Source organism: Lonchura striata, chromosome 3, assembly GCF_050655825.1.
Source record: "Lonchura striata isolate lonStrDom1 chromosome 3, ASM5065582v1, whole genome shotgun sequence".
Taxonomy (NCBI): Eukaryota; Metazoa; Chordata; class Aves; order Passeriformes; family Estrildidae; genus Lonchura; species Lonchura striata.
Window position 1 is genome coordinate 63,565,065 of NC_140705.1, and position 24,585 is coordinate 63,589,649.

General features: G+C 39.9%; 1 protein-coding gene across 1 annotated transcript; it reads left to right on the top strand.

Moving 5' to 3' along the window:
* Nucleotides 1-5,325: 5,325 nt before the first annotated feature.
* IL20RA (interleukin 20 receptor subunit alpha) lies at nt 5,326-24,585 on the top strand. Its single transcript, XM_031504532.2, has 7 exons — nt 5,326-5,559; nt 16,128-16,257; nt 18,472-18,650; nt 19,332-19,507; nt 20,111-20,255; nt 20,802-20,941; nt 23,409-24,585. The coding sequence occupies exons 1-7, from the start codon at nt 5,484-5,486 to the stop codon at nt 24,321-24,323; spliced, it is 1,761 nt and encodes a 586-aa protein (XP_031360392.2). The 5' UTR covers nt 5,326-5,483; the 3' UTR covers nt 24,324-24,585.

A 24,585-nucleotide genomic window follows, 5' to 3' on the forward strand; every position in this document is an offset into this window, starting at 1 on the left:
CAGCAGACTGAGTCAGATCAAGACCACATGCCACATACTCCTACATGTAACATGATGGAAAATCATAACTACTCTTTGAATTAGAGATAAGGAAAAGCTCTGTTGAACGTATTAACAAGTATCATCAATGGAAGGCTTACCATGATTTCCTGGGCTGTAAGTCTTATAATAAGCAGTTTCATTTTAAAGGGATTGTGAAAAGAAGGAGATATGGAGTATTCAGAAGAATATGGAGTTTTTTTCTGTGAAGAGACACTTGTGATTTCACTGTCAAAAAGATCAAGAAAATGTGTACATGTAGCAAAAACCATGTGCTAGGAACCTCAGACTTAGAAAAAGGCTGCTTTTACTGCTCCACCTCGGGTTAGGGTTCCAAAAGCCACATAGCCTAGAACTCCAGGGACACTGGAGGGAGTCTCTTGAATAGACTCCCCATGGCACAGTGCAGTTGAGGTTCAGCAGGTGGGACCATCTTGTTTGACACCAATATTCTGTCTTCTTTGGAAGGGGACAGGAACACAGAAGGATGTATATGTCCATATTCAACTTTTTCACTGCAGGCAACCTATATGCAAAGTATCTCTACACATGTTGGCTCTTCATCTATGAGAAATTTCTCCTTGGTCATGTTTGCATTTATCAGAAGCACTTTGTAAGAGACAAAAGGCAAAGCATTTGCAAAAGATCCAACTGAACTATCTCCAGGGTTTAGAATATGTACTACTGTCATTAATTTGAGCTTGAACTATAGGTAGTGCAGCTGTGTAGATGTGTTCTTAATCACAGTTGTGTATAAGAATGGTTTTATATTGATGCTGATTGTTTTACCTCTGAGTTAAAACTACTTATTTGGTTTAGTCAATCCATCTACAAAGAACAAAGAAGCAATTTTTGAGGTGTTTCAGTTCACTGTGAGCAAAAGCAGGACTTTCTGGGCTGTTTATTTTTCCAAAATTCTGAAAATGAACTTTGTTTAAATGAGATCTAATAAACTCTCTATCGAAGGTCTTAAAGAAATATAAACATCTAATCATTTTCTTTCAGCCTAGGACTAAAAAACCTGCTGTTCTGCCATACCTTGAAAATTGTGAACTTTTATATAATCTTATATAGTAAATGATAGAAATATTTTAGGAAACAGGAGTAATGAAGAGTATGAAGAATCACTTTCACAAGAGGCACTTTATGGGGGAAGATGAATAACTGTTGTTACACTGAAACTACTGCAGCATGAGGAATAACCTATAAACTCTGTCTGGAGGAACATGAATCATCACTCAAAACTCTATTCCATAACACTCATAACAATATCATTTCACTCTCAGTTTTCTCTTTGAAAGAAAACTCTGATAGATTCATATATCAGAAAAGGGAAAAATACTATTTAACTTATTGTTGCCTACGTATACATTTATCTTCAAAATGAGAGTGAATTTCCTAATCAGAAAGGAAGTATCACAATTAAATGAGCTCTGCTTTATTTTCCTTTGGATACTTCCCTAGAAGTTTTTAAATAACAGCATGGAGGGCAGCAAAACTAGCAGTCAGGCAGTCTTCCCATCAATGTGAACAGAGTCAGAGGCACTTACTGGCAAAGCAAAAAGAATCAGGATTAGCACAAGAGACACCTTGCCATCAATCTTCTGATGAGCTGAACAGCAAGACCAGTGCCTCTTGACTGCACCAGCAAATCCTGAGTTTTAACCCGGCTGGCAGAATACAGATTCAACAACAGAGAACTGATGAATAGGCAAAGGATGTTGCAAATATGAGAGACATAAAACTGTACAGTATCAGAAAAAAAGCATCTCAATCTAACCCTAAACCAATTGGTTAAACCTAAAGATCCCTCTTATGACTTGCAAGGTGGTTGGTCAGGTTACACAAGAATCAGATTTGTTCCTGCAGTGAGCACAAAAAACACAAACCGCACTTTTCTCGGTTCTACATCTGGATTTCAAAACATAAGTCTGATAGCACCTTTTAGTGCTTTCAAGCACTTTTTCTTTAAGTTCCTCTAAAGAATAGTGCACTGCTACTGTTCTGTTGAAAGAATGCAAAGGCAAAAAATTTCTGAAATATTTTCTGAGCAACAACATAGGTTTATCTTTTCTATGTATAATTTAAAAATTGTCCAAGGCAGCCTACCTGCATCTTAAATTACAACAATTAAAAAATTTCCATAGAAAGATCAGTTGTGCAAGGCTGGATTGGATTGTGCCCACATGTCTGAAGTTTCCAGTTCCTTCTAGTTCTTTTGCTGCTCTTATTGAATACATTTGGCAATGTCTGATGTTATATGCATTGAAATGACTCTTTCATTTACACTCTTGAGTTAAACTATTAAAAGTAAAGCATAGGCCCTTGATTTTCTAAGACCATCTCTCTATTTGCTGTTAGGAGGAAAAGTCTCAGAAAAGTTCTTGTCTTCACTGATAGCAGGCCCAGATCCAGTGGGATGCATCTAGGATGTGATGCTTTTGACTGAAACTCTATTTTGTCCAAACAGGGCTTTTCATATTGCTTGAAGACAATAAATATAGTCTGTAGAAATATCTGTGCAGTCCATCTACTTCACTCTTCGCCTGCTAACACACCCAGCTCAGTCACCACCCAAGCACAGTCAACATATCACCATCAATTGGCAGAAACACAAGGCCAGACACTGCCAGCCCCACTCAGGCAAATTTCCAATGAAATTTCCAACAGCAGCTGAGACTGAGAAAGGAACCTGGGATTACAGGTAATGTTGGAGCCAAAAGCTGTTTGTGCACTGTTCCACAAAATAAACATATTTCTCAGAAATTTGAGCGGTACTGGGAATGAGAGGGAGATTGCTGAAAAGCACAACTATGACTTGATTTCAACTGCAGCTCTTGTGATCAGGCAAAGAGAAAGAAAATCAAAAAGGGCACTCACAGTCCCAGATTGATGCAATCAAGCTAGTTAACTCTCCCCACCCTATCAAACACAGATTTTCCTCACTCCTGCTGGGCTTCTGGGGCTAAAGATGTCAGGTAAAAAAAAAAAAAAACCAAGCCTGCCAGCAAGTTCCTTGGAGAAGTAAACTGCTCCTGAGCACCTGTCACATAGCATCTTATCAGAAACATTATCATCACTTTCTCACACTTATACGACAAAGGTAGAAGTTTATCCCAACACCATTTCAACACCCAGCTAAAAAGGAGAATAAATCAAAATGTCAAGGATTGGATTTTTTCCCATTATGATACATAATCCTAAATGTTCATCTGAGTTTTTCCATTGTATAGCTGAATTAACTTATTGAACTAATTTTTTATAATAAAGAATTAATTCTTCACCCTATTCAAACTTTTAGCCACCTAATACAGCAGTTAAATTCTACTCCTAACCACTCTCATGTACAATCAATCTGGAGTAAATCTGCAGAAGTTAAGAGCTATATGCAAATTTGCTGTAATGTAAATGAGAGAGATCCTGTGTTGCTAAAATGAGATTATATTATCATTAATTTCTTATGTATATCTTTTATTTTAGGCAAAAAAAAATAGAGATGGAGAGGAAAAAGATCAAACTACAATGGAGACAAAGTTCCATTGTCATGGGTGAAGATGCAGGCAGAGGTGATAGCAAATTGTATTGGCAGTGCCAAACTCTGGCAGAAGAAAGGTATTAATTTTTCTCTTCAAGAAAAAAAAGAAAATGGAAAATGAGACACTGAAATTGAGGGGCTACTTTCACTCTTTATAATACTCAGAAACTTCAGCCACATGTGACAAAGTTTCCAATCTAAAGCCAGGCTGCAGTCTTCCTAAGTGAAGCCAGCTAAGACATTTCCAAGAAGAGTAGAGGAATAAAAAAAACATGGGAAGACCTCCTCTCTCCACATCTGCTTAAAATGCCATTTATCCACAAGAGTGCAAGAAGTTTCAGCTGAATGTGGAAACACTTCCAGTTAGAGAAAGCAGTGTCATCTTTCATCAGCCTTTGTGAAAAATCTGGTCAAAATTTATTGACAGGAGCGACACTGTCCAGATGAGTACCTGAACTCACTATGCGTCCTCTCATCACTCACTGTATGTATAGTTAAGGCCATGAGAAAGCAGGATTACTTGCCTTGTGACCATGGCTTTGAAATGGTGTTTTGTCTGTGGAGTTAGAATAGAGGCTAGAAACCTCATTTTCTCACCATACTTTCAGAGTGGGCCTCTGTATCCAGATGAAGGCACCAAGTACCCTCTTCCTAACACAGGCAGCACAACAGGCAAAAAAGCAGGAATTGCAGGGAAGACACAGAGTGACAGTCAGCTAACTGGGAGAGAAACCAGTGTAGAACACACAGAAACAGCAGCTGGGGAGAGAGGTCCATCAGGAGCTTCACTGTAGTGTATATGCCTATCTGGATATGCATACTTACAATATACATTAACCTATATATGTACCATGTACAGTTTCACATCTTTTGCAAATTAGAATTAGATAAACAAGCAAGACAATAATTTCCAGACACAGCTTCTTTTACCAGTCTACCTGTGCTGACCATCACTTCAGTGGATTGATCTACAGCAGTTGTGTTGATACCTGGCTTTTGTTTGCAGAATATTCCTTTTATACAGAAAAGCCTGAGGGAAGTGGCTGGTGATGAAAGGACTAAGTGAGCAAAAACTGGCAAAATTTTGCCAAGATGGAGAAGGTAAACTTGAAGGGAACATAACAAGTGAGAGGACAGTGAATCAGGTCAGTTGGCAGGAAAGGAGCTGGCAGGGGTCCATCTAAGGGAAGAAGGGCTGATGTCTCAGCACCTTCAGCTACTACAGCCTCCCCAAGCACCCCATGAGTCTGTAGAACCCCATGAGCACAGTGTGCACACTTTCAGGTTCCCTCATCTCCTGCTCTCAGTGAGGGCTGCACTGAGCAGCTCCACATACACTCAGCGAGAGCTCTGTTAGCAGAAAAAAAACATGTTATTTCTCACGAGCCCAGGAATGCTGAGGTGGGAATGTGCCTCTGCAGCCCCCTACTCCAACCGGGGTCAGGTGGAATTGGATGCTCAGCTCCATCAGACGGATTTTGAATATGTCCAAGAACGGACACTCCATACCCTTTTTCCAGCTTCAAATTAAACGGGAAGTATTGGGGGAAATCGTATCTCTGAACACTCAGTGATGTACCACATTAGCCTTCAGCTTCCTCTAAGACAAAAAAAAAAAAAAAAAAAAAAAAAGGTGTGCAAGAGCGAAGAGCGTCCCGCTCACGTCTCACGGCGGTTTCGAGGGAGAGTTACTCATCAGTGAAAGCACTGAGGGATGCAGGAGAATCACCCCGCACCTTGGAGACTGTCGGGGCGGGACCGCGCGGTCGCGGCAGCGCCACCGGGCGCTCGCCGGCTCCCGCCGCTCTCCCCGGCCCCGCGGGAGCGGCACGGCCCCGCCGGCTCCTCCTCCCTCCTCCCACCTGCCCTGCCGTGCCGGGCCGCCGCCGGGCCGGGAGATGCGGCCCCGATGGGCGCCGGGCTGCTGGTGCTGTCGCTGCTGTCGCTGCTGTCGCTGCCGCCGCCGAGCCCCGCGGCGCGCACAGGTGGGTGCCGGCGCATCCCGCCCGGCGGGCGCTGCCAGCTCGGCTGCTCTCCGCCGTCCGCCCAGCCGTGCATCTGGGGCTCGTGGCTTGGCTGCAGGAGGGGAGCTGGGCGTTTCTGTAATGTTGCTTCATCTTTTCCTTTTCTCTGTAATTCAGCTGGAGTTTGGTTTTACGAAGCTCTGTATTGATTTTGCTGTCAGCTCTAAGTTCGTAGCGTGCTCTTGAGATAGTTCTTGTTATATACCATTCGAGTAATTCCACAAATACCTTTGGTGTTTGTAGGTTCATTTCTGTTTGAGGCACCACCCTCAGGAGTCCAACTGAGCAGCCAAGAGCTAGATTAAAACGAAAGTCAGGGTGGGGCTTTGCCAGAGATAGCTCGTGGGTTACTGTCTTGAGTGGCTCCAAGTCCCGTCTCCCATGTTGACTGTATCATATGGTGGCAGCCACACATCCAAGCACGGGAGACGGAGCAAAAAAGGTGGCAGCTGGAGTGGGCTGTGGGAGCAGGATGTTACCCAGTGAGAATGAGTTTATAAACTGTAGCCAGGAACGTGTGTGCAGGAGGAGTCCCCTGCTGCTGTTAAAACCATACGTTATTTCTCTTTTTTTAATGTATCTCCTGTTAAAAAATGGGAGCAAGGCACTGGAGGGATTAGCAGATCTTCTAAGAAACCTACTTTGCTTTTGTGCTTTTGTTCTTTGCTGCAAGTGTTGCCTCCAAAACGCAATGCATAAGGACAGAGTCTACTCCTATTTAACTCCACAGCAAAACTGTCTGATCATGTGAGAGCTGGAATGTAGTGAGGAGGTAACTCTTTTGGCAAACTACTCCGATATGCATCAGTGATTTTGAGTTGCTTTCAGAGGTACTAATGCCAGCTTCTCTTCAAGTAACTGACCACATAATTTTCATCTTATTTTAGTCCGATAGTCATCAATGCAAGTATTGTGGAAAATCTGTACAACTGGTATACAGTTACCCTTTAAAAAAAAGCTTTAAAATGTGTTTAATATACTGGTTTTGATTCCAAAGAAAGTTTAGAAAAATTTCTAGGGGATTATGCTGCTTTTGTGTAGTGGCTGTTCAAGGCAGAAGGGAATCTGTTTGCACATTCCTGAGGTTTTATGTGAACGTGATTTCAGGGTTTTGTTGACAGTCAGCAATACAGGCAGGGAAGGGAGAGCTGTGCCTTCCACTGAAGGCTTAGAACGTTCATTTTCATCTTTTTCAGTGTGAGACTATGAATGTCAGTAAATGTTAGCAGTATTTTGCTAAGAAATTATGTGAAGTGTAGAACTGTCATAGCATTGCTCATGTGCTTTCTCTGAAGTGAAGTGATAGGCAGAGGAGCCACTTTTGGGTACTTTGTTCCAACAAAAGAAACCAGGACCCAAGTAAAGCAGTTTTACATCAGGACTTTGCAGACTTGGATTCTAACATCTTACGGGATCTGTCCTGTGCCTGTCTCCTTGAGATCTCTCGCCAAGTAATTTTCTGACCTCCTTAACAGCAGCATTTAAACAGTAAATTATAGCTTGACTTTTGCAAAACACCTTTTGTTTTCACTGCAATGTGTTAGTGGGCATGATTTTATTCTGACTGGATTACATCCAGTCTCTAACTGTTCTGCAGTCTCTAAGTGTTTTCAGGCCCTGCTGTCTATAAACTGTACCTCATAGACTATCTGAGCAAGGATAAAAATTTCACTTGTTGTTGCACCTGGGGTTTTTAATGAATTGGTTTTACTCAACCATTTAAAAATCTGTACTGTAGAACAAATAAAAAAGTGCAGAAAATGTGAAATAAAATGGAAATATTTTTTTTTTAATCAGTGGGTTCAAGAAATGTTCAAGCGTGTTCAAACACATTCCTCTTTACCTCGTGGGAGTGTTTAGCAATATTTGAGGAACTGATGAAGATATGAAGGAACAGTCAGAATTTTCTAAGTGGTAGCATATTAGTCCAAGCTTCATCTTAAATCCTTCTGCTTGCTTTTCTGGGAGGTCTCCCTAACCACATTCTTCTGCAGTTAGAGAAACCTTGAAATCCTCGGCCTGTAGGGTGCAATCTCTCTCTTGTAGATCCATAGAGAAGAATGCACTTGCTACTACAGTGTATCCTTATTCTGAGGAAAGGGAAATGAGTCTTAACGTTGTACTGCAAAACTAGAAGAATTTTGATTTATTTAAGGCATATTTTACTATTTTCATTCAGGTAAGGTATGTGATTTTGAAGCAAATATCAATTAATTTCTCTTACTTTTTTTTTTATCTGTATTGTGACACAGTCTTGGAACTTGATTTTTCTGGATGAGGATGTCCTCAAAGATGTTCTTCATCAATATATCTAGTGCAAGTACAGCTGGTCCAATGTTAAAATGCAAAAAACTGAAATGTATATAATGTAGACAAGGTTTTCTCAGTATAAACATTTTAATCTAACAGACCTGCTTATACTTGGTTGCAGTCCTTGCTAGCATACATCCAGCCTTAGGTCCTACTGGAGCTGATATGTGGCTATATCAACTACATTTCATATGATGCAACCTTGAAAATTCTCCCTTTTTAATGTTTTCTTATAGCAGTGTAAGTTGCTTGTTCTGCATTGACACACCTGATTTAATTTTTTTAATTTTTTTTTCATATTCCACTTTGTCATATTTTTACTAATAAATAGAAATTTGAGAAGCAGCTTCAGGCCTCCCTTTAAGCAAATTTTAATGTGTTTTCTTTCACAGTTACAAGAACTGTACTAGAATGTACAAAACATCTCTTTTGATATTGTTCTGGGAAATACAGAATAAAAGGGTAGAGATGGGAAAAGTAGTGGGGAAAAATTGTAAAATAGAATGATTTTTTGAACTCTTGGTTTGAAAATTTTGTGCATATAGTATTTTGTATAACCTAGTACGTGTCTATATACTTTGCAGGATTGAAATACATGTCTGTTGGTCATAATCTGTGTGTTTACCAGAAAGAGCATAAAGCTTCAGTAATAAGAGTAGAAGTATATTGGGAAGGGGCTGGGTTGGGGGGGGAGGTTGAGCTAGGGTTTTTTGCACAATACTTCCTTGCTCTTTGCTACTATGAAGGAAAGAGGAGTAAATGTAACAGAAATAAATAAAAATGGATATTGGCATAAGGAGAACTGCAGTATATGGAGGAGTGTCATGTTGATATAGCTGAAAGGCTTATCTTTACCTTCTCACCTCCAGCTTCCAATCTCATCCCAGGCTATTCTAGACAGCACTGTGATCTAGCCCTAGCACTTGGCTTTGTGTGTGATTCTTCAACTTCACAAGTTCTTACTGTCTGATAATTAGAGGTGGAAATAGTTAAAGAAGATAGTTCATTCCATAAAGGCACTTCCAACACCTCTGGGATTTGTGAATAAAGCCCAAAACTTGGATGTGCATTGCAGTTCCCTGTGAAAACACTCAGGTTCACCGCTGTAGCTGATAACCATTCCTTTCTGTGGCTCTTGTTGTCAAGTGACCTTTAAAGTCTTAATACCAAGAGAAGCAAGTGGTTATGCTAACTCAAGTAATTTCTGTGTGTGTGTAAATCATGTTTATGTTTGTTTATATAGTTTTGGCTTGTAGAGATTTCTTCTGATAGAGCTCTCCCTGAGAGGTCTTACTGATTATCTGCAAGTCAGAGAGAGAGAAAGCCACAAGAGCTCCTGTATTTTAAGAAGCTTAACTTTGTAAGATACTGAGTTTTGGAACTCAGGACTATCTCTAGAAGGAATTTAAAATGACATACAGCTCTTTTATTTGTACTTGATGTGGCCCCAGGAGTTCTCTGCAACAGTTCCTTCCCAGAGGCATTGTCTGTGAGAGGTGAGGCACTGCAAGCTTTCTGGGAGTGTTGGTCCTTCCTCTCAGATCTTGGGTGTAGCAGGTGTTCAATTTTCATCTTCTTAGGATTGCCTTTCCCTCATAAAGAAAAGGCAAGTGCTCATCCTCCACCTTTGTTACATTTAGTCTCCTGTCCAAGGCAAAATGTGAATTCAGAATTGTGGATTTCACTAACTGAAATTGTTTTGAAGAAAGAAAAGCAAAATCCCCGCTCTAGAAAAGCCATCAGTAGGTCACAGAGCAAGGAGCAACATCTATTAGGCAATAAACATAATGCTGTTAGTTCTAATTGGACTATTGTTGCCTAATAGCAGTTAAGTCATTGCTGAATGATGAAAGCCAAACACAATTTAGGTTCAGTTTATATGTAAAAGATAGATATTTTATGTCAAGATAGATTGGGAGTGTACCAAAATGTCGTGTATGGCAATTTGGCTGATAACTGTCACAGAGCATCATTTTTACAATATTTCAAATAGAAAGCTTAACTCTTGGATACTTAAGAAAACAAATGTAAAATGTCAGAGTTATTCTAACTAAGCTTTCATTTTCTTGGCTGTTCAATATGATTGATCTAAGCAGTAATAAATGGGTAGTGCTGAACATGTTCAAGGCAGCAAAGAAAAACCTCAACATTGAACATTAACAGGCAATTTTCAATATTTCAAATAATTCCAAAATGTGTGTTTTGAAAAACAGCTATCAGATCATGGCATTGTGTCACCACTGGGCTTTTAAAATTAATGTAGTTCTTTTTGAAAAAAAAAAAAAAAAAGATTTCGTATGCCAAACTTAACAAAACCTCTTTCCATTTTAAATTAAAAAAGAAACCAGAAAGAACCACACTGGAACCAAATCAAACTATCAAGCACAAAACACCTCAGTCTGATTATATATCTGAAAGCCTTGAAAGGGCTGTGACTAATTTTAGGCAAGCCCACCTTGAATTTCACTCACCTTGTTTGCATGTTTCAGGCCACTCAGAATTAATAGAAAACATACCTACAATAACTCTCACCTGCTGGAGTGCATCAAGCAAAGGTGTTTGCAGCAGGGCATGGGGAAGATGGTGGGAGCTCTGCTCTTGTACTTGCAAACTTTCAACACAGTGGGAAGAAAATTCAGTTTATTTTATTTCATACATGTTAGTAAAAAAGGAATGGGTGTCAGCTGCCATGGTCCTCTCTAGCAGTCTCTTAACAAGCCTTCAATGGACTGGGAAGACTTTCTCATCCTTTCTCGGGCAGCTGTTTCTGGACTGAGTCTGAAATGTCCTTTGACCAGTGTTCTCTTTAGAAGTGTTTTTGGTAAGTTAGGACATGGTTTGGATTTATAATGGCAAGGCTTCACAGGGAGGAGGAGAGCCTGTCAGGGCAAGCCACAGCTTCAGTCCCACTTCTGTATCTGCTGTTTTTCTGGCTGTATCTCTACTCACACTCTGACAAAATTACCTCCTTAGGCTCACCTGTTCCCAACAGCAGCCTGCCAATTTCTTGAAGAACAAACCCATGTGTCCCAGCCTCATCCTTCTCCCACCTTTCCCCACCTCTTCCCTCAAGTTTTTCCCATCTGCTCCACCACCTGATTTTCATGTAGTTTTGTTTGCCTTTCTGTCCCTGTCTTTTTCCCCCATGAACAGGGGATGGGAGTGATGGGCTCCTCTTGTGGGAGAGCAAAGAGTGTGCCTTGTGGTTAGCTCTTGAGTGCTGCTATGACTTGAACAGGAAATCACCTCTGTGCTCCTCCCCACGTTCCCACCAGTGCCGCTCAGGTCAGAGGGTTTCATTAACCTGACTTCATACCCTGCAACACGAGAGTCCCAGCACCCCACCAGGAGAAAGGCAGCTGAGCTGTAATGGCTCCCATGTACCCCTCCTCCTCCTCCTCCTCCTCCTCCTCCTCCTCCTCCTCCTCCTCCTGCTCTTTCTTCTCTTCCTCGTTATTCGGTCTGTTGAGTTCAAGTCAAAAAGAATCTGTACAGAGAAAAGCTTTAAGGATAGCTTAATTTTTAATAAGTTTACTTATTTTTTTAAATTGTTGCTAAGATGATAAATAAGTAATAAGTTTGCTAAAGTGTATTCCTGGCTTGGCTGGGTTTCCTTCCCTCTATGTAATTTATGATCTACAATTTTGGCTCTTCTCAGTCCCCCTGTTTATCACTTGGTGCACTCCCTTGCATACCTGTATGGCCAGTGCTGACTTGCCTGGAGCTGGAGATGTGCCAGAAAGACAGCCCCAACACTCTGCTTGTGAGGAACACTGAGCACGATGCTAACTGGACATTTGCTCTAAGTCTGACCATTTTTATTTTTATGTTATACTTAACCATGTGTTTGAGGGACTATTTTTCACCAAGAACATAACAATCAAAGCAGATGAGCTGGAGGAAGAAAAGAGAGAAAAAATGCCTCAAAAAATGAAGAGCAACAGCACAGGAGGAGCAAACAAGATGTAATAGGAATATGGTGGAAGTCACCCAAAGTTGAACTGAAAGACTTAAGAAAGAGCAGGGGCATAGAGCATTCATTGCCAGAAGCAGTGTATCCTAGACTGATCCTTAATTGCTTGATGCTCCACTGGTGGGTCTAAGCTACAAGTGGGCAAAGGTAAATCAGGAACTCAGGCTGTTGGAAAGGCTGTCCCGTCTCAGGGGTGTGTAAGTGAGGGTTCAATCCATGGCCTTGAAGCAGCGGCTGCAAATGCTGAGGCACAGCTGCAGGGATGCCTACAAATTCAGTACCCAGCACAAAGGTTTCCTTTGCATCGGAGGTGCTCCCAAGGGCCACTTTTGTGTAAGAATACATGTCCACAGTTGAAGCCAAAGTCTCTGCCATTGTCAGAAAAGCAGTTCCTCTTTTGAATTCTGAGATGACTGTAGGGGAGGAGTTACTGGCTTTTACTGCTGTGGGTAGCAAGTCTGTTGCAGTAAGGCTCATCTTTCTATCTTAATGCTTTCCACATCATTCACTCTCCTAAATTGTACCCTACAGTTGTTTAGAAGGTTCTATGATCTTCTTTGTTGCTGTATTTGATTGGATAATTTGGTGTTTGCACCTCTGTGCCATGTCACAGTAAAATACAGCAGATGATCACTCTGCTTGAGAGGGCTAGAGTAAACAACAGTGGTCACACAGGAGGCACTTGGATACCAATAGGTCAGCTTTCAGTGGGTCCTCCACCTTCTCCCTACCCCAAAATTTTTGCCACTGCGCAGAAAAAATAATCTTAACTTTTCTGTATTTATATATTTTTATGCTTTACAGCTGCTGGGTTACCCAACTGAAGTGCAAAGCTAAAAAATCTGTCTAGAGCCAGAGGACATGGGTAGTTGCAGCTGTATTTGTTCTGCAGCACTGCCATTAAACACAGCTGTTTGTCACCAAGACAGGCAGGGGGACCTCCTAGCAGGGAAAACACAGATGCGCTGAATGCGTAATAGTTGTAACACAGAATTTGTGTGTGCTTATCCTTGTGTCTGTATGTATGTCTGTGCATGTGTGTAGATATATGTGGCTATAACCAGAACTGAGCTTTGAACAGTACTGACTTGAGCAAGACATGTACTTGGCAGGGACCTCTATGTGATTAACACTGACCAGGTCTTTAAACCTGGCTGGTGATTTCATAAAGAGAAGGTGAAGCATCAGCCATGCAGACTTTTACTCATGTGAATAATCTCTCTGACGCCAGTGGGGTTTTTCACTTACATGCAAAGGTGTTCTCAGGCTAAGTCACCTCTGTTTTGGAGAGTCTCACTATAGCTTATTCTAAGAACAGGACTTGGCTGATCCTTGTGGTGAAGTTTGCAAACCTGTATTCTTACTTTATTTCCAAACCAGATGTCAGTCATGAAGATGTACACAGTTATCTTATTCAAGGTTTGATTTACAGCCTTTCCAAAGACATAAATAAGGGTTCCATTTTTTTCCATGCAATGAATTAATGAAGTGACTTAGCTGTACTGGAAAGTGAATGACAGCCATTGCTAGCAATCACTGTGGCAGATTAAACCTAGCAAAGCAACATGGGTGACTGATTTCTGCTCCTAGGGCAGTACAAATTGAAAATGCTCTGTGTGACACCCATGCTATGAATCTTGATAAATGGAAGTAAAATCAGAATATAACTAGATGCAATGTGTTTAAAGACTAGAAACTGAAGGACTGAAGACAAGTTAAAAAACTGAAACATGCAGCTGTTGCATATACTTGAATCCTTTCCTGACTGATAACCTGGAACATTCAAGCTCTATGTATGATCTGTTCTCTACACATGTCTTCTGATACTATTGATCATCAAATAGACATGAAGGAATTCATTCTTAACTCTTCCTGGAGACAATATGTATGGTAGTTTTATTCTTGTTTTACACATGCAGAATTGTGGTATAACTGACTTGCACAAGGGTAAGTAAGGGTGGGAGTTTTTTAGTAAAGGGGCAAAACCAGAAATAGAAACCAAATCTCTGTTGTTTCATCTCGTGGAAAGTTAATGGTCTCAGCCCCTTCCAAATCTCACTGAGCTGGGTTAGGTGGGAGCATACCAGCAGTGTTGTAATGCTTTAGATCTTGTAAAGATACAGCCTGTGGCTTCTACATGCTGAGATTGGCTCCTCTGCTGCAGTCAGTGTTTCTGTTTTGAAACTTCATTTACCACAGCAGAAACCACAGTGGGAGGAGGGAAATTAAAGTTAAAAAAAAATAAAAATGTCAAAGAGCCAGTTTCACATGTTAATAGTTTAACAATGTTTTAATGTAACAGCCAAACACATGACTCTTACTACTTTAAAATGTGCTTGAGGAATACAAATGTTTTAAAATAAGGGTGGACACATGTGGAAAGGTACAGGCAAACAACTTTCTCAGCTCTCCTAAGGAGCTTCATCTTTACATTTGGATTCACTTAAAGCAATTGCAGAGGACATTTATTTTGGGGAAATGAAAACCTTTGATTTTCTAGATTCTGTATCTCCTACTTGGAAGCAAGTGTTAGAATAAGACAGATTCCTGGAGAATCCCTTTTGCTGCATTTATATCCCCTGGCATCCTGGAACTTTTTTTATGTTGCTACCAAATCTGTAGTTTGAGCTCCTACAGGCTCAAATATCATGGGACATTTCTGCATCCAAGTGTCTAGGAAATGGGACTTTCTACTTTTTGGAAATAGATAAGCTTGCCCTAAGGACTATAGCTGACAAAACTTGTTCTCTGACTAGAAAATGGAAGCCACTGAACGCTGTCTAAGTGCTAAAGATAAAAGAGAGCAGCATGAGAAATACCTTGGATGAACAGTTTGGTGATCTGAAGATACAGATGAATGTATATATGTATGCTCAGTACAGCATTACTGAGCAGCTAGAGGCTTGGAAAACCAAGGGTTTGCACTGAGACACTTTGAAGTAATAGGTCTCTACAGAACTGCAAGGAGATTGTTTAATCAATGTATTGAAGAGAAAATAATCTTCTACTGTTTGTTTCAAAGACAGATAGAAGTCTGCACATTAATCAGGAAAATGGTGGTGACTTTTGCTTACAAATGAAATTATATGTTACATATACAGGAGGATGAACACTATTGTTCTAGTAATAGCAAAATATACTATGAAAATACCTTAAAAAGATCTCCTTATAGAAGTAACAGCTCAAGGACTATTCATTTGAACAAGTTCATTTTATTTCCCACTTTCTTTGCTTCATTTTGTTATACCAAGAACTAGAACTGCATTCCTGGAGGCGGAGATTAAAAGGTTTTGAAAAATCCTGAAAAACCACAGAGTTGCTTTTTCTCTTCCCTATTATGCTCTTGTGGGTACATGCAATGGGAAGCTCCTTCCCAGCAGTGGCAGCTTCAGGGCTGGTCTCAGGGTTGCTCCCCCCAGAGCATGGCAGGAATAGCTGGGGCTTGAATCATAACTTTAAACTTGGGAATTTTCCCCTGGGCCCACAGGCTTAGTTTTGAAAGCAATTTAGCAATGTGGGCATCTTCATGACATTTATTAGATTAGAGGTGGGTATCAGAAAGATCTGAAACTGTGTTCTTAGGATACCGAAATTTGCCTATTTATTAATTTCAAAAGCTGGCGCAATGAACAGCAAGTTAGATGTGTGACCTTACAGTAAATGTTTGCTTCTGACTTTCAGAAGAATCAAAAGGGATGATCAAATGACACTGGGGCTATTGTGATCATCCAGTCCAATTCTCCAGAGTAAAGTCATACTTCAGTTTGTAAAGCTGTGTTTGCAGTATATTCTGTGTGTCTTTTTCTAAAATGCCTGGTTTGCCTTTTAAAAACCCACTCAGCTACAAGAAGATTATAGTAAAGTATTAAGGATATTTTTAAAATTTTCAGTGTTAAATTTTTCTGATATTCAAATACAGTTGCAATTTTAAAAATGTGTGTCTCTTCTAGGCCAAGCTTTTCTAATTTTAGCTTCCAGTCCCTGAATATTCCCGTGCCTGTCATAGGTGGCAAACCATTTTTGTTAGACAAAAAGCACACTCATAAAGGTGGAATGTGAGACTGCACTAGGTAGGGACACTTGTAAAAAAGTTGATGCCCCATAGCCAAACACATTACAGCTTTAATGCTAAAAATAGTAGAATTTATGGTCTTTTTAAAAATAGCTGTCTCTTTTGGCTACTTTGGGAGTCTATGCATTTGCTAATTCTTAGTGCACATTGTTCCTTTCTTATTTTCTTTCTCAGGAGAGTTGTATTGTTCTTTGCCCAACCCTAGGAATGTCCGTTTTGAATCTATAAATATGAAGAATGTCCTTCACTGGTCAGCACCAGAAGGCACAGGTGATGGAGTAGTCTACAAGGTGAAGTATGCAGTGTAAGTTGGTTTGTTTATTTTATCTCCTACTGAATTTTATTTTAACATTTTAAATAATAATTTAAAAAGAAAACCCAACTTTATGCAAGGTATTGCTGATATAAAGTAAAGAAATAACTAAAGTGTGAGCTAGACTTAATCAGTGTGGTTTTTAACTTCTGCTTCTGGCACTGTTTACCTCACAGCAATTAAAAAAATGTGTAAGGAGATGTTCTTCCTATGATAGAAGTGTAGGAAGAAACATTCTAATACTAAGGAAGCTTTTGAAGGCATTCCTCCTAATATGAGAGAGAAGAATAAACACCTGTGCTGTGGACTGGTATCTGTCCTTATACATCCTCTGTACACACTTAAATGGATATGGAAATGTATGGTTCAATCACATAAATACCCAGTGTGTCATTGCTCTTTCCTGACAGACCCACTCCCCCAGATTTTTTCTGATCCAGCAAGGCTCTCTAGGAGAAAATCCACCAATGTTACCGAGCTTTGTACAAAACCAAGTAATGTGGTTGGAATCAGGTCCTTACATTGTCAAGGTCTGCACCTTAGTAGGGTATCAAGGAATTTGCATGAGAACCAGACTTCATTTCCTTTATTCCCACTGAGAGAGCACTGTGTCATTCTGAAGGGCAGTGCTAGAAGTTTGGCTTCTAAATACGTGTAGCACTGTTGTCACAGATCATGTAATGCTCCCAATCTTTACCTCTAAAATTTACACTTCCCTCAATCTAAGAACATTTTCAGAACAGTAAAATGATTGATGATACCTAGAAGTTTCCTGTAACTTAAGAGTGCTGAGCAGTTACAGAGTGAAGGATAATTATTGTCATGGTTTAGGAATAGTGTTCTCCAATTCAGAAGCTCTGCTGAAAAAACCATGGTGCCACTTGCTTCCCCTCCACCTCCATCTGGAAGCACAAAAGACAAAGGTCACAGATGGAGCTAAGAACCATTTACTGGAAACAGCAATGAGATTAGACAATGAGCAGCGACAGCAGCAATATTAATGATAAAAACGTACAAAAGAGAGAGTGCAAAGGTAACCTGACTGCAGCCATGCCACCCAAACAGCTCCCTCCGGTCAGGACCAGTATTACCAACACTGCTCCATCTGCCATGTTTCCTGCATGGGGAAGGAACACCTTTCTTCTAGGAATGTTCCCCTGGCATTGATGGAAGATGGCATTGAATAGTATTAGAATTTTGGCCATGCCCACACAGCTCCAGGCTCCACCCCCTCATGGTTACTGCAAGAAATTAACCCTGTCCTTGGCAGAAACCAGGACTTGTATGGGAGGTAGAATGTTCAGAGAGAACTGTCTGCACTGACTCTGAAAGACCAGCTGGTCCATGAAGAGTCTGTAGCCATAGATATGGCCGTCTTTCACACTGCACACAAAAACACACAGGTGCCTCTACCCACCCAGGCGAGAAAGGCCTTGAGATAGGTGGAAAATGCTGGTGATTCCACCTGGAAATCCAGCATTTTCCACAGCAGAAGCTGTCACATGCCCTTATTAATTAGCAGCCAAAGGGGAAATTCTTAATGTGAATTATAGGAGCAGGAACTTCTGAGCAAGTCCAAACAGGAATTTTCCAAGGAAATCTTGGTTTGTTCTACCAGTGTATAAAAGCTGGTCAGTACCAAGGCATTGTTGATAGGAGATATGTGGCCTTTTTTTCAACTAGAAGGGTTTTGAAGTTCATTGTGTTCCAGTTAAGACTTTCTTTTAAACTAGAAAACAAGGCATCAGGCAGGAATGGTTTCCTGTCATTCACCTTGGAGACCCTGGGCATGATCTGTGTCCATACTTGAGGATTAGTCACTGACCATTCGGACTGAACTCTTTGTTTCCATATAAATAGTTATCCTATCTCTGTTACAGTGTGTATAGAATCCAAAACAGAGCTGTGGAGAGATCTCCAGTCTGCACAGGCAAACCTTGACTTAGATTGGTATCACTAACATCCCAGTTAGTTTCATCTGGCTTCTTCTGGAGAGGGCCTACTCTAATTTATTTTTCATTAAGTACTTGTGGAAGTCTTGTGCTTCATCTCAGCTGAAGCTGGGATTCCTTGAAATTTCAGATTTCTGCTAAATACAGAAACTGTTTTATCAGCCGTAATAAAGCAGAGAAAATTATATTATGAGGTGACTAATAAAATGGAAATAGCTTTTATACAGCTCCTTTCTCTTTCTTTTCAATATAGATACGGTGTTGGCAAGTGGATTAGAAAGCCAGAATGCAGGAATATAAACAGAACATGGTGTGACCTCTCCAGTGAGACCTCTGACTACGAAGAACAATACTATGCAAGTGTTAAAGCATTCCTAAATGGGGCATGCTCTGACTGGATGGAGACCACACGATTCAACCCTCTAACAGACAGTAAGGAGAGCTAAGCACACAGCCAGATGTTCAATGGCCTTGATTAACAATGTGTGCTCAGACTTCACGTGCCTTCACAGTGTATGATATTTTAATTTTAGCATGAAGTTGCATTTTTTCATTTGTTTCACATTTATTCTTATATTCTGATTTGGACAGAAGTAATTAAAATGATAAAATTGGAATTTGTATATATATATATATATAAAATATATATAGTCTGGTATATACTGAATTCTTTATAATGCTATCGTAAAGCCTTACTCAAGGCAAATAAAATCTGTGACACATTCACAGTATAAATAACTCTGATTTTGAAAAGGCTTTGTCAAACCAATCAGTAAGCATATTCTAGAGCCCAATGTTTCTTATCTGTGCCAGATAATCTAAGAAAATACTGGTAATTCAGCCTATTTTAGTAAATTGAGTTTCAAGGTTGTTTATCCTATGAAGTCCCAGGAATTCTTTGGCAAAACTCCAAGTCAGTGTTCACTCTCACTGTAAAGATCCTCTTAGTTATCTGATCAAATAATTTTCTTCCAATGTAAATAAATTTTTCAAAGCTCTACTTAGACTCCCCCAATAATTGCAAAAATGTAGTATGATCAGTTTGATGAAACTGGTCAAACCAGTGTGCTTCTGCTGAATTTGATGGCCTTTTGTACATGTTCGTTTTTCCAGCTAAAATAGGTCCACCCATGGTAAGTGTATCTTCTACTGACAGATCTATTTCAATCATTTTGACTGCTCCTGAGAAGTGGAAGAGAAGTCCTGAGGAAGAATCCATATCTCTGCTTCAAGTGTATCCTGGCCTACAGTACAATGTGTCTGTCCTCAACAAAAAAACGAAGAAGCGGGTAAGCTTTGACAAGGCTTTGGAACTGCTCCAATTAAATCTGTGCTCTGTGCTTCTTGAAATGCCAAGATTAGCAAATATGCAGTAGACAAATGTGGTTTGGTGGTTTGGTTGGTGTTTGTCTGGTTTGTTGAGAGTTTTTTCACAAAGGTGCAGGAAATATAGCAATAACTTTACTTTGGACTCCAAGGTCTACAAAAATTCTGTTCCCTAAAGCTCCTGGCTTTTCTAGAACATACCAGTTTGAAATATTTTGTGGGACCACACCATGTGCATGCCATGGGGGTGTGTGTGAGGACAGGGCTGGAATGATGCTTTAGCTCTATTTCAACATCACCACAGGAATGTGGCCAGTAGTGGCCAATGGCCCTGCTGCATATGAAGCATGAAATTGTTCAGTAGTGGTACAAGAATCTTTGATTGGAAGAGAAAATAATCAGATATGATGTGACTTAACAAGTAACTTGAACGTTGATTGCATTTGGAGGAAAAGGATACAGCTGGCAGCTCTTAGAGTATCAACCTTTCTAGAAAATGTGTATGCTTGTGACCTTTCTGTGGTTCAGGAGTTAAAGGGGGGGAAAATACTTTTATTGTCTTCCAGTGGTTCTTCTCCATCAGCAACAACACCTTGGTTGTGCCCTGGTTAGAACCTGGAACAGCTTATTGTGTCAGTGCACAGATACACGTCACCACACCAGTTTTGGACAGTGGCTTTTCCAAAGAACATTGCATTACTACATTGAGAGGTATGTGTGAGGTGGCAAATTAAAAATAAAAAGATGCAAGTTAGAAAAAATCATGGTGATTGAATTTTTGAGTTTTTTATGTATCTAGTTTGACAATGAAAATTAGCATGGTTTCTTCCTTCTCTGTGCACTTATACCAATAAAAAAAAAAAAATCTTTGCCTCTAATAAAGCATAGCTGGGACTGACTGGAAGGTTCATCAGTACCTCAGAAGAAAATTGTCTGCATTCTTTGAGTTTCAGTGCATGGAGAATATTTTTTCTCCTTGAATGTGGTTTGGGAGTAGCAGAGCTAGGTCAATCTGAAGTTAGCAACAGGAGAACCTAAGGGAGTTGTTACTTCTTTATAGAATTTAATTTAAAATTTAGACAATAATAATAACTACCCTGTAGCTCAAATAATTTTTTTTCCATTTCCTGGAAATTCCTTGTTTATCCAAAACATTTGCATTCTGTATCCAAAGTGCTGTGTGGTGAATGCACATATTACTGTCTACATACATTAAAAAGTTGCTTGTTACAATCAGAACTTTTGTTTTATTAACAGACAAAACAGAAGATGAGACTATAACAATTACATTTGGATATATTATGCCTGCTACGCTGGCTCTCCTTTTTATTTCTGTGGTATGCTATTGGGTGCACAAGTATATTCACATCCACAAACAAAAACATCCAACAAACCTGGTAAGTGTCTTCTGTTGCAGGAGGTCACTGCCAACCTTGGCACTCACAGCAGAGCTGTGTGTTTTCCAGAGTTATAAGCAGGCTTGGAGGTAACTGTGGCTAGCTCCAAATAAAAGCTCTAGTTGCTACTGAGATCAAGAGAAGAAAACCACATTGAGGGTTATTAAATGCAAGAAAAACAGTAATAACTCAAGTTTGCAATGATCAGAACAGAGCTGTTGGTTTTGGAAGAGTCGTTGCCTTAAGCAAGGTCTGAGGTACACTGGGCAAGGTCTGTCATGGTGTCAGAACTCTGTAAATTTATCTAAGATGAATCACTGTGTAAAGTCATTTGGACAAAAGTTACTTGTTGAATACAGAAACAAGAAGGGAAGACAATTAACGAGTACAGAAACATGATTTTTTTTTTTACTATTACTGGTTATTACCAGATTTTTTACACTTAATTGTGATTGTGAAGGGTTTAACACATATGTTTCATACAGATAATTTAACCTGGATTTCAAGAATACTTTGAAATATTGTACCGTTTCCTAACACCCAAAAGTGTATAAACTATTACGTACTGTTATTTAGACAGGCCAAATACACTTTTTGCAAAAAAAATGTTCTGAAATTTCTTAGTGCTGCAAAGTTTGTTGATTTTTAGAAAGAATACATAAAGTCTAGGAAATGTTACTCATTTCCAGCTCGTAAGCTCAACAGAACTTTCTCACAGGTATCTTTAAGCAAGTTGCTTAACCATAAACATGCAATTATAATAATGAATGAAAGCTTCAATGTTAATCCAATCTGTGTGACACCGTGGGATGGGAGACACAAGGCAGTTGGTTTCAACATGCTCATTTTGCTGCAGAAGATTAGAGAAGTGCAGCGGTGACAGGAGAAATCTTCAGAGAGGGACTGCGAGTTCAGAAGGGCTCAGAAGGATTGGAGCAGCCGCTGCTGCAGTGCGTTCAGACGTGCACAGAAATGCCTCCTGCAGCTGAGGAGGTGCTGGCGGTATTACAGAGCCGTGGAACCACAGAGTGGTTTGGGTTGGTAGGGGCCTTCAAAGGTATCTAGTTCTGACATGGGCAAGGACATCTGCCACTACATCAGGTTGCTTAAAGCTCCATTCAACTTGACTTTGAGCACTTCTTCTTACGGGGCATCCACAGCTCCTTGGGAAACCTATTCCAGTGCCTCACCACACTCACAGTAAAGAACGTATTCCTTATACTCAGTCTAAATGAACCCTCTTTTATTTAAAACTATTGTCCCTTGTCACTACAAGCACTAGTAAAAAGTCTGTTTCTGTCTTGTTCTTTATCTTTTGTTCCTGGGATGCAGGTCATGGTATGAGGAGATAGCTTGGTCTCTTGGGGAGCTAACAGGACAGAGGTCTTTAAAGTCCAAGAGCATGAAAGGCTACTTCATAAAAAATTTCCACTCAGTAGCAGACTAAACTCCTAACTCCAGGAGTTATTTTCTCTAAGATGTAATTTGAATGTTGGGAATTTTTTTATGTTCATTGCACTTTTTAATGACCATCATGGAGCTTCAATTTTATTTCTCCACCTCTGGATTCAGTCAACATTAAAGTAACAAATTTATATAGACCTGGTATTTTAATTATGCTCTCTGGCTTTCCCAACATAGAGACTGTCCCATATGTGCACCCTGTGTGGCTGGAGGGACATGAAATAAACTGTTTGGTCCAGCATTTCTGACTTGTGCAACCTTTCAGACTACTTGGTACATCAGTTAGTGGTCTTAGTCTTCCATTCAAGCTTGAAAGCACTGAAATGCACATTCTGGTTGTTTTTTCTGTTCACTCCACCAGTACTCACACAGTGTTGATCCCTGTCAAAACTTTTACTCATTTCAGAAAGATCCTTATGGTTTAATTTGATGATTTTGCACAGATTAATAAAAGCAGCCTGTGGTGGACTACACAGTGCAGGCTATGTACACTGTGCTTCAACCTGATGTGTAGCTTTCTCTCTGAAAGGAAACCTGCTATTATTTTATTCTCTGTAAGTTATACATTAATGTTACCTGACACTGCTTGTGGGAATGGGTTGTGACTGCCTTTTCTCTTCACTGGTAAAAAGGAGTGGAATAGATTCAGTAATTTGTGGCCCAAGAGCAAAGACTGATGTTTTCTCCAAAGTCATATGAGTTTATTGGTTGATTTGGAAACACAACCTGTATTTGGCAGAATTGTTCTAGCCATTATTTTGATATGAGGATGAGGGGCAAAGATATAAGAAAACTTATCATAATATAGCTTTACTTTAGATAGAACAAAAAAAAGGATAGCTTACTGACACTCTTGAATTTTTACATTATGAACTTCCTTCTTCCCTAAGTTGAAATAACCTCCTAATAAGGTCTAGCCTAGCATTATATTTTAAAAATATAAGGTAGTATAAGAAGATTATATTTTTATTATACTTCACTCAAAATATTACTTACTTTCCAGGTATGGCCATACACTGACAAATGCAAGGAATGGGTCTTCATACCAAGTGAAAAAATAGTGCTCAACCTTATCACTGTTAATGGGGACAACGGTGAGGAATCCAGATATCTGTCGGAAGGGAAAAGTCCCCATTATAAGACAGTTCACAACGACACTGAAGGGAGGGATTTGCCTTCTGAACAAGTGCTGAAAGCAAGATATTTGCTTGATTTTTCCTGTGAAGAGATTTCACTCAAAGAAGATACTTTAGTGGAAGAGAGCCAAACTGGAAACTGGGCATCTCATGGCTGGTCTGGAATACAGAATACTTGGAGAGATAAAAATGCAGGGGTTGTAGAGTATGAGCATGATGTAAGGACTGAAGAAGTTGGTCCTGATCAGAAACTAGAAGAGAAATTTTCTGCCCCTGGGGGGCCACAGGGTGAGCCAAAGGTTGCTTTGGGGGACTTGGTTGATATGGAAACAGGACAGCCATATTCCCCCCAGCTAGAGATATGGGTAGGAGACCTTTGTTTGGGACAGAAAACAGAGGAACTTAATTTGAAGGTGGTTGATGCAGCAGATGAATTGCCAAGTGAGACCCATATCAAATTCATGGACCTGGATACTGAAAAATCTGGGCAGACATCCTATCATCAGCTGGAAGAAACCACACAGGGCCTCACAGAGAAAGAAGGTATGCAGACCATATTAGTTGATTGGGATCCTCACAGTGGAAGACTGTATATTCCTACTTTGTCCAGTGTTGAAAATCAGGTGTGTGAAGGAGTATTCAAGTATGATCATCCTGACAAAGACAGAATTTTGCTCAGACTCTATGAGAGAGAGGTATCTGGTGGATCACCTGAGGACCAAGCAATGTATCTCCTGCAGTTCAAGGAACAATGGGGACTTCATGTAGAAATGGAAGACTGAAAAGTAATTTTCTAAAATATTCAAAAATGCAAAATCTTGTTTATTTTGCTAAAGAGAGTGATAAACTCAGGGAAACAGACATGTCTTAATGTTTTGAAGTTTTTGGAACCATCACAGTTGAACAATTTATTCATCATATGTTATTTATAACAGTTTCCAGATGTGGTATAAATTATTATGACATCAATCGTAAACCTCTTGTGTAAAATATGATTGTTGTGAGGTGATACTCTTAAAAAATAAATAAAAAAAGAAAAAAATA

Excerpts from the sequence above, each read along its gene's own strand:
- IL20RA (XM_031504532.2), top strand. The coding sequence starts at position 5,484 with ATGGGCGCCGGGCTGCTGGTGCTGTCGCTGCTGTCGCTGCTGTCGCTG. Across the intron at positions 19,508-20,110 it reads ACAAAAAAACGAAGAAGCGG|TGGTTCTTCTCCATCAGCAA; the intron begins GTAAGCTTTGAC and ends ATTGTCTTCCAG. Across the intron at positions 20,942-23,408 it reads AAAAACATCCAACAAACCTG|GTATGGCCATACACTGACAA; the intron begins GTAAGTGTCTTC and ends CTTACTTTCCAG.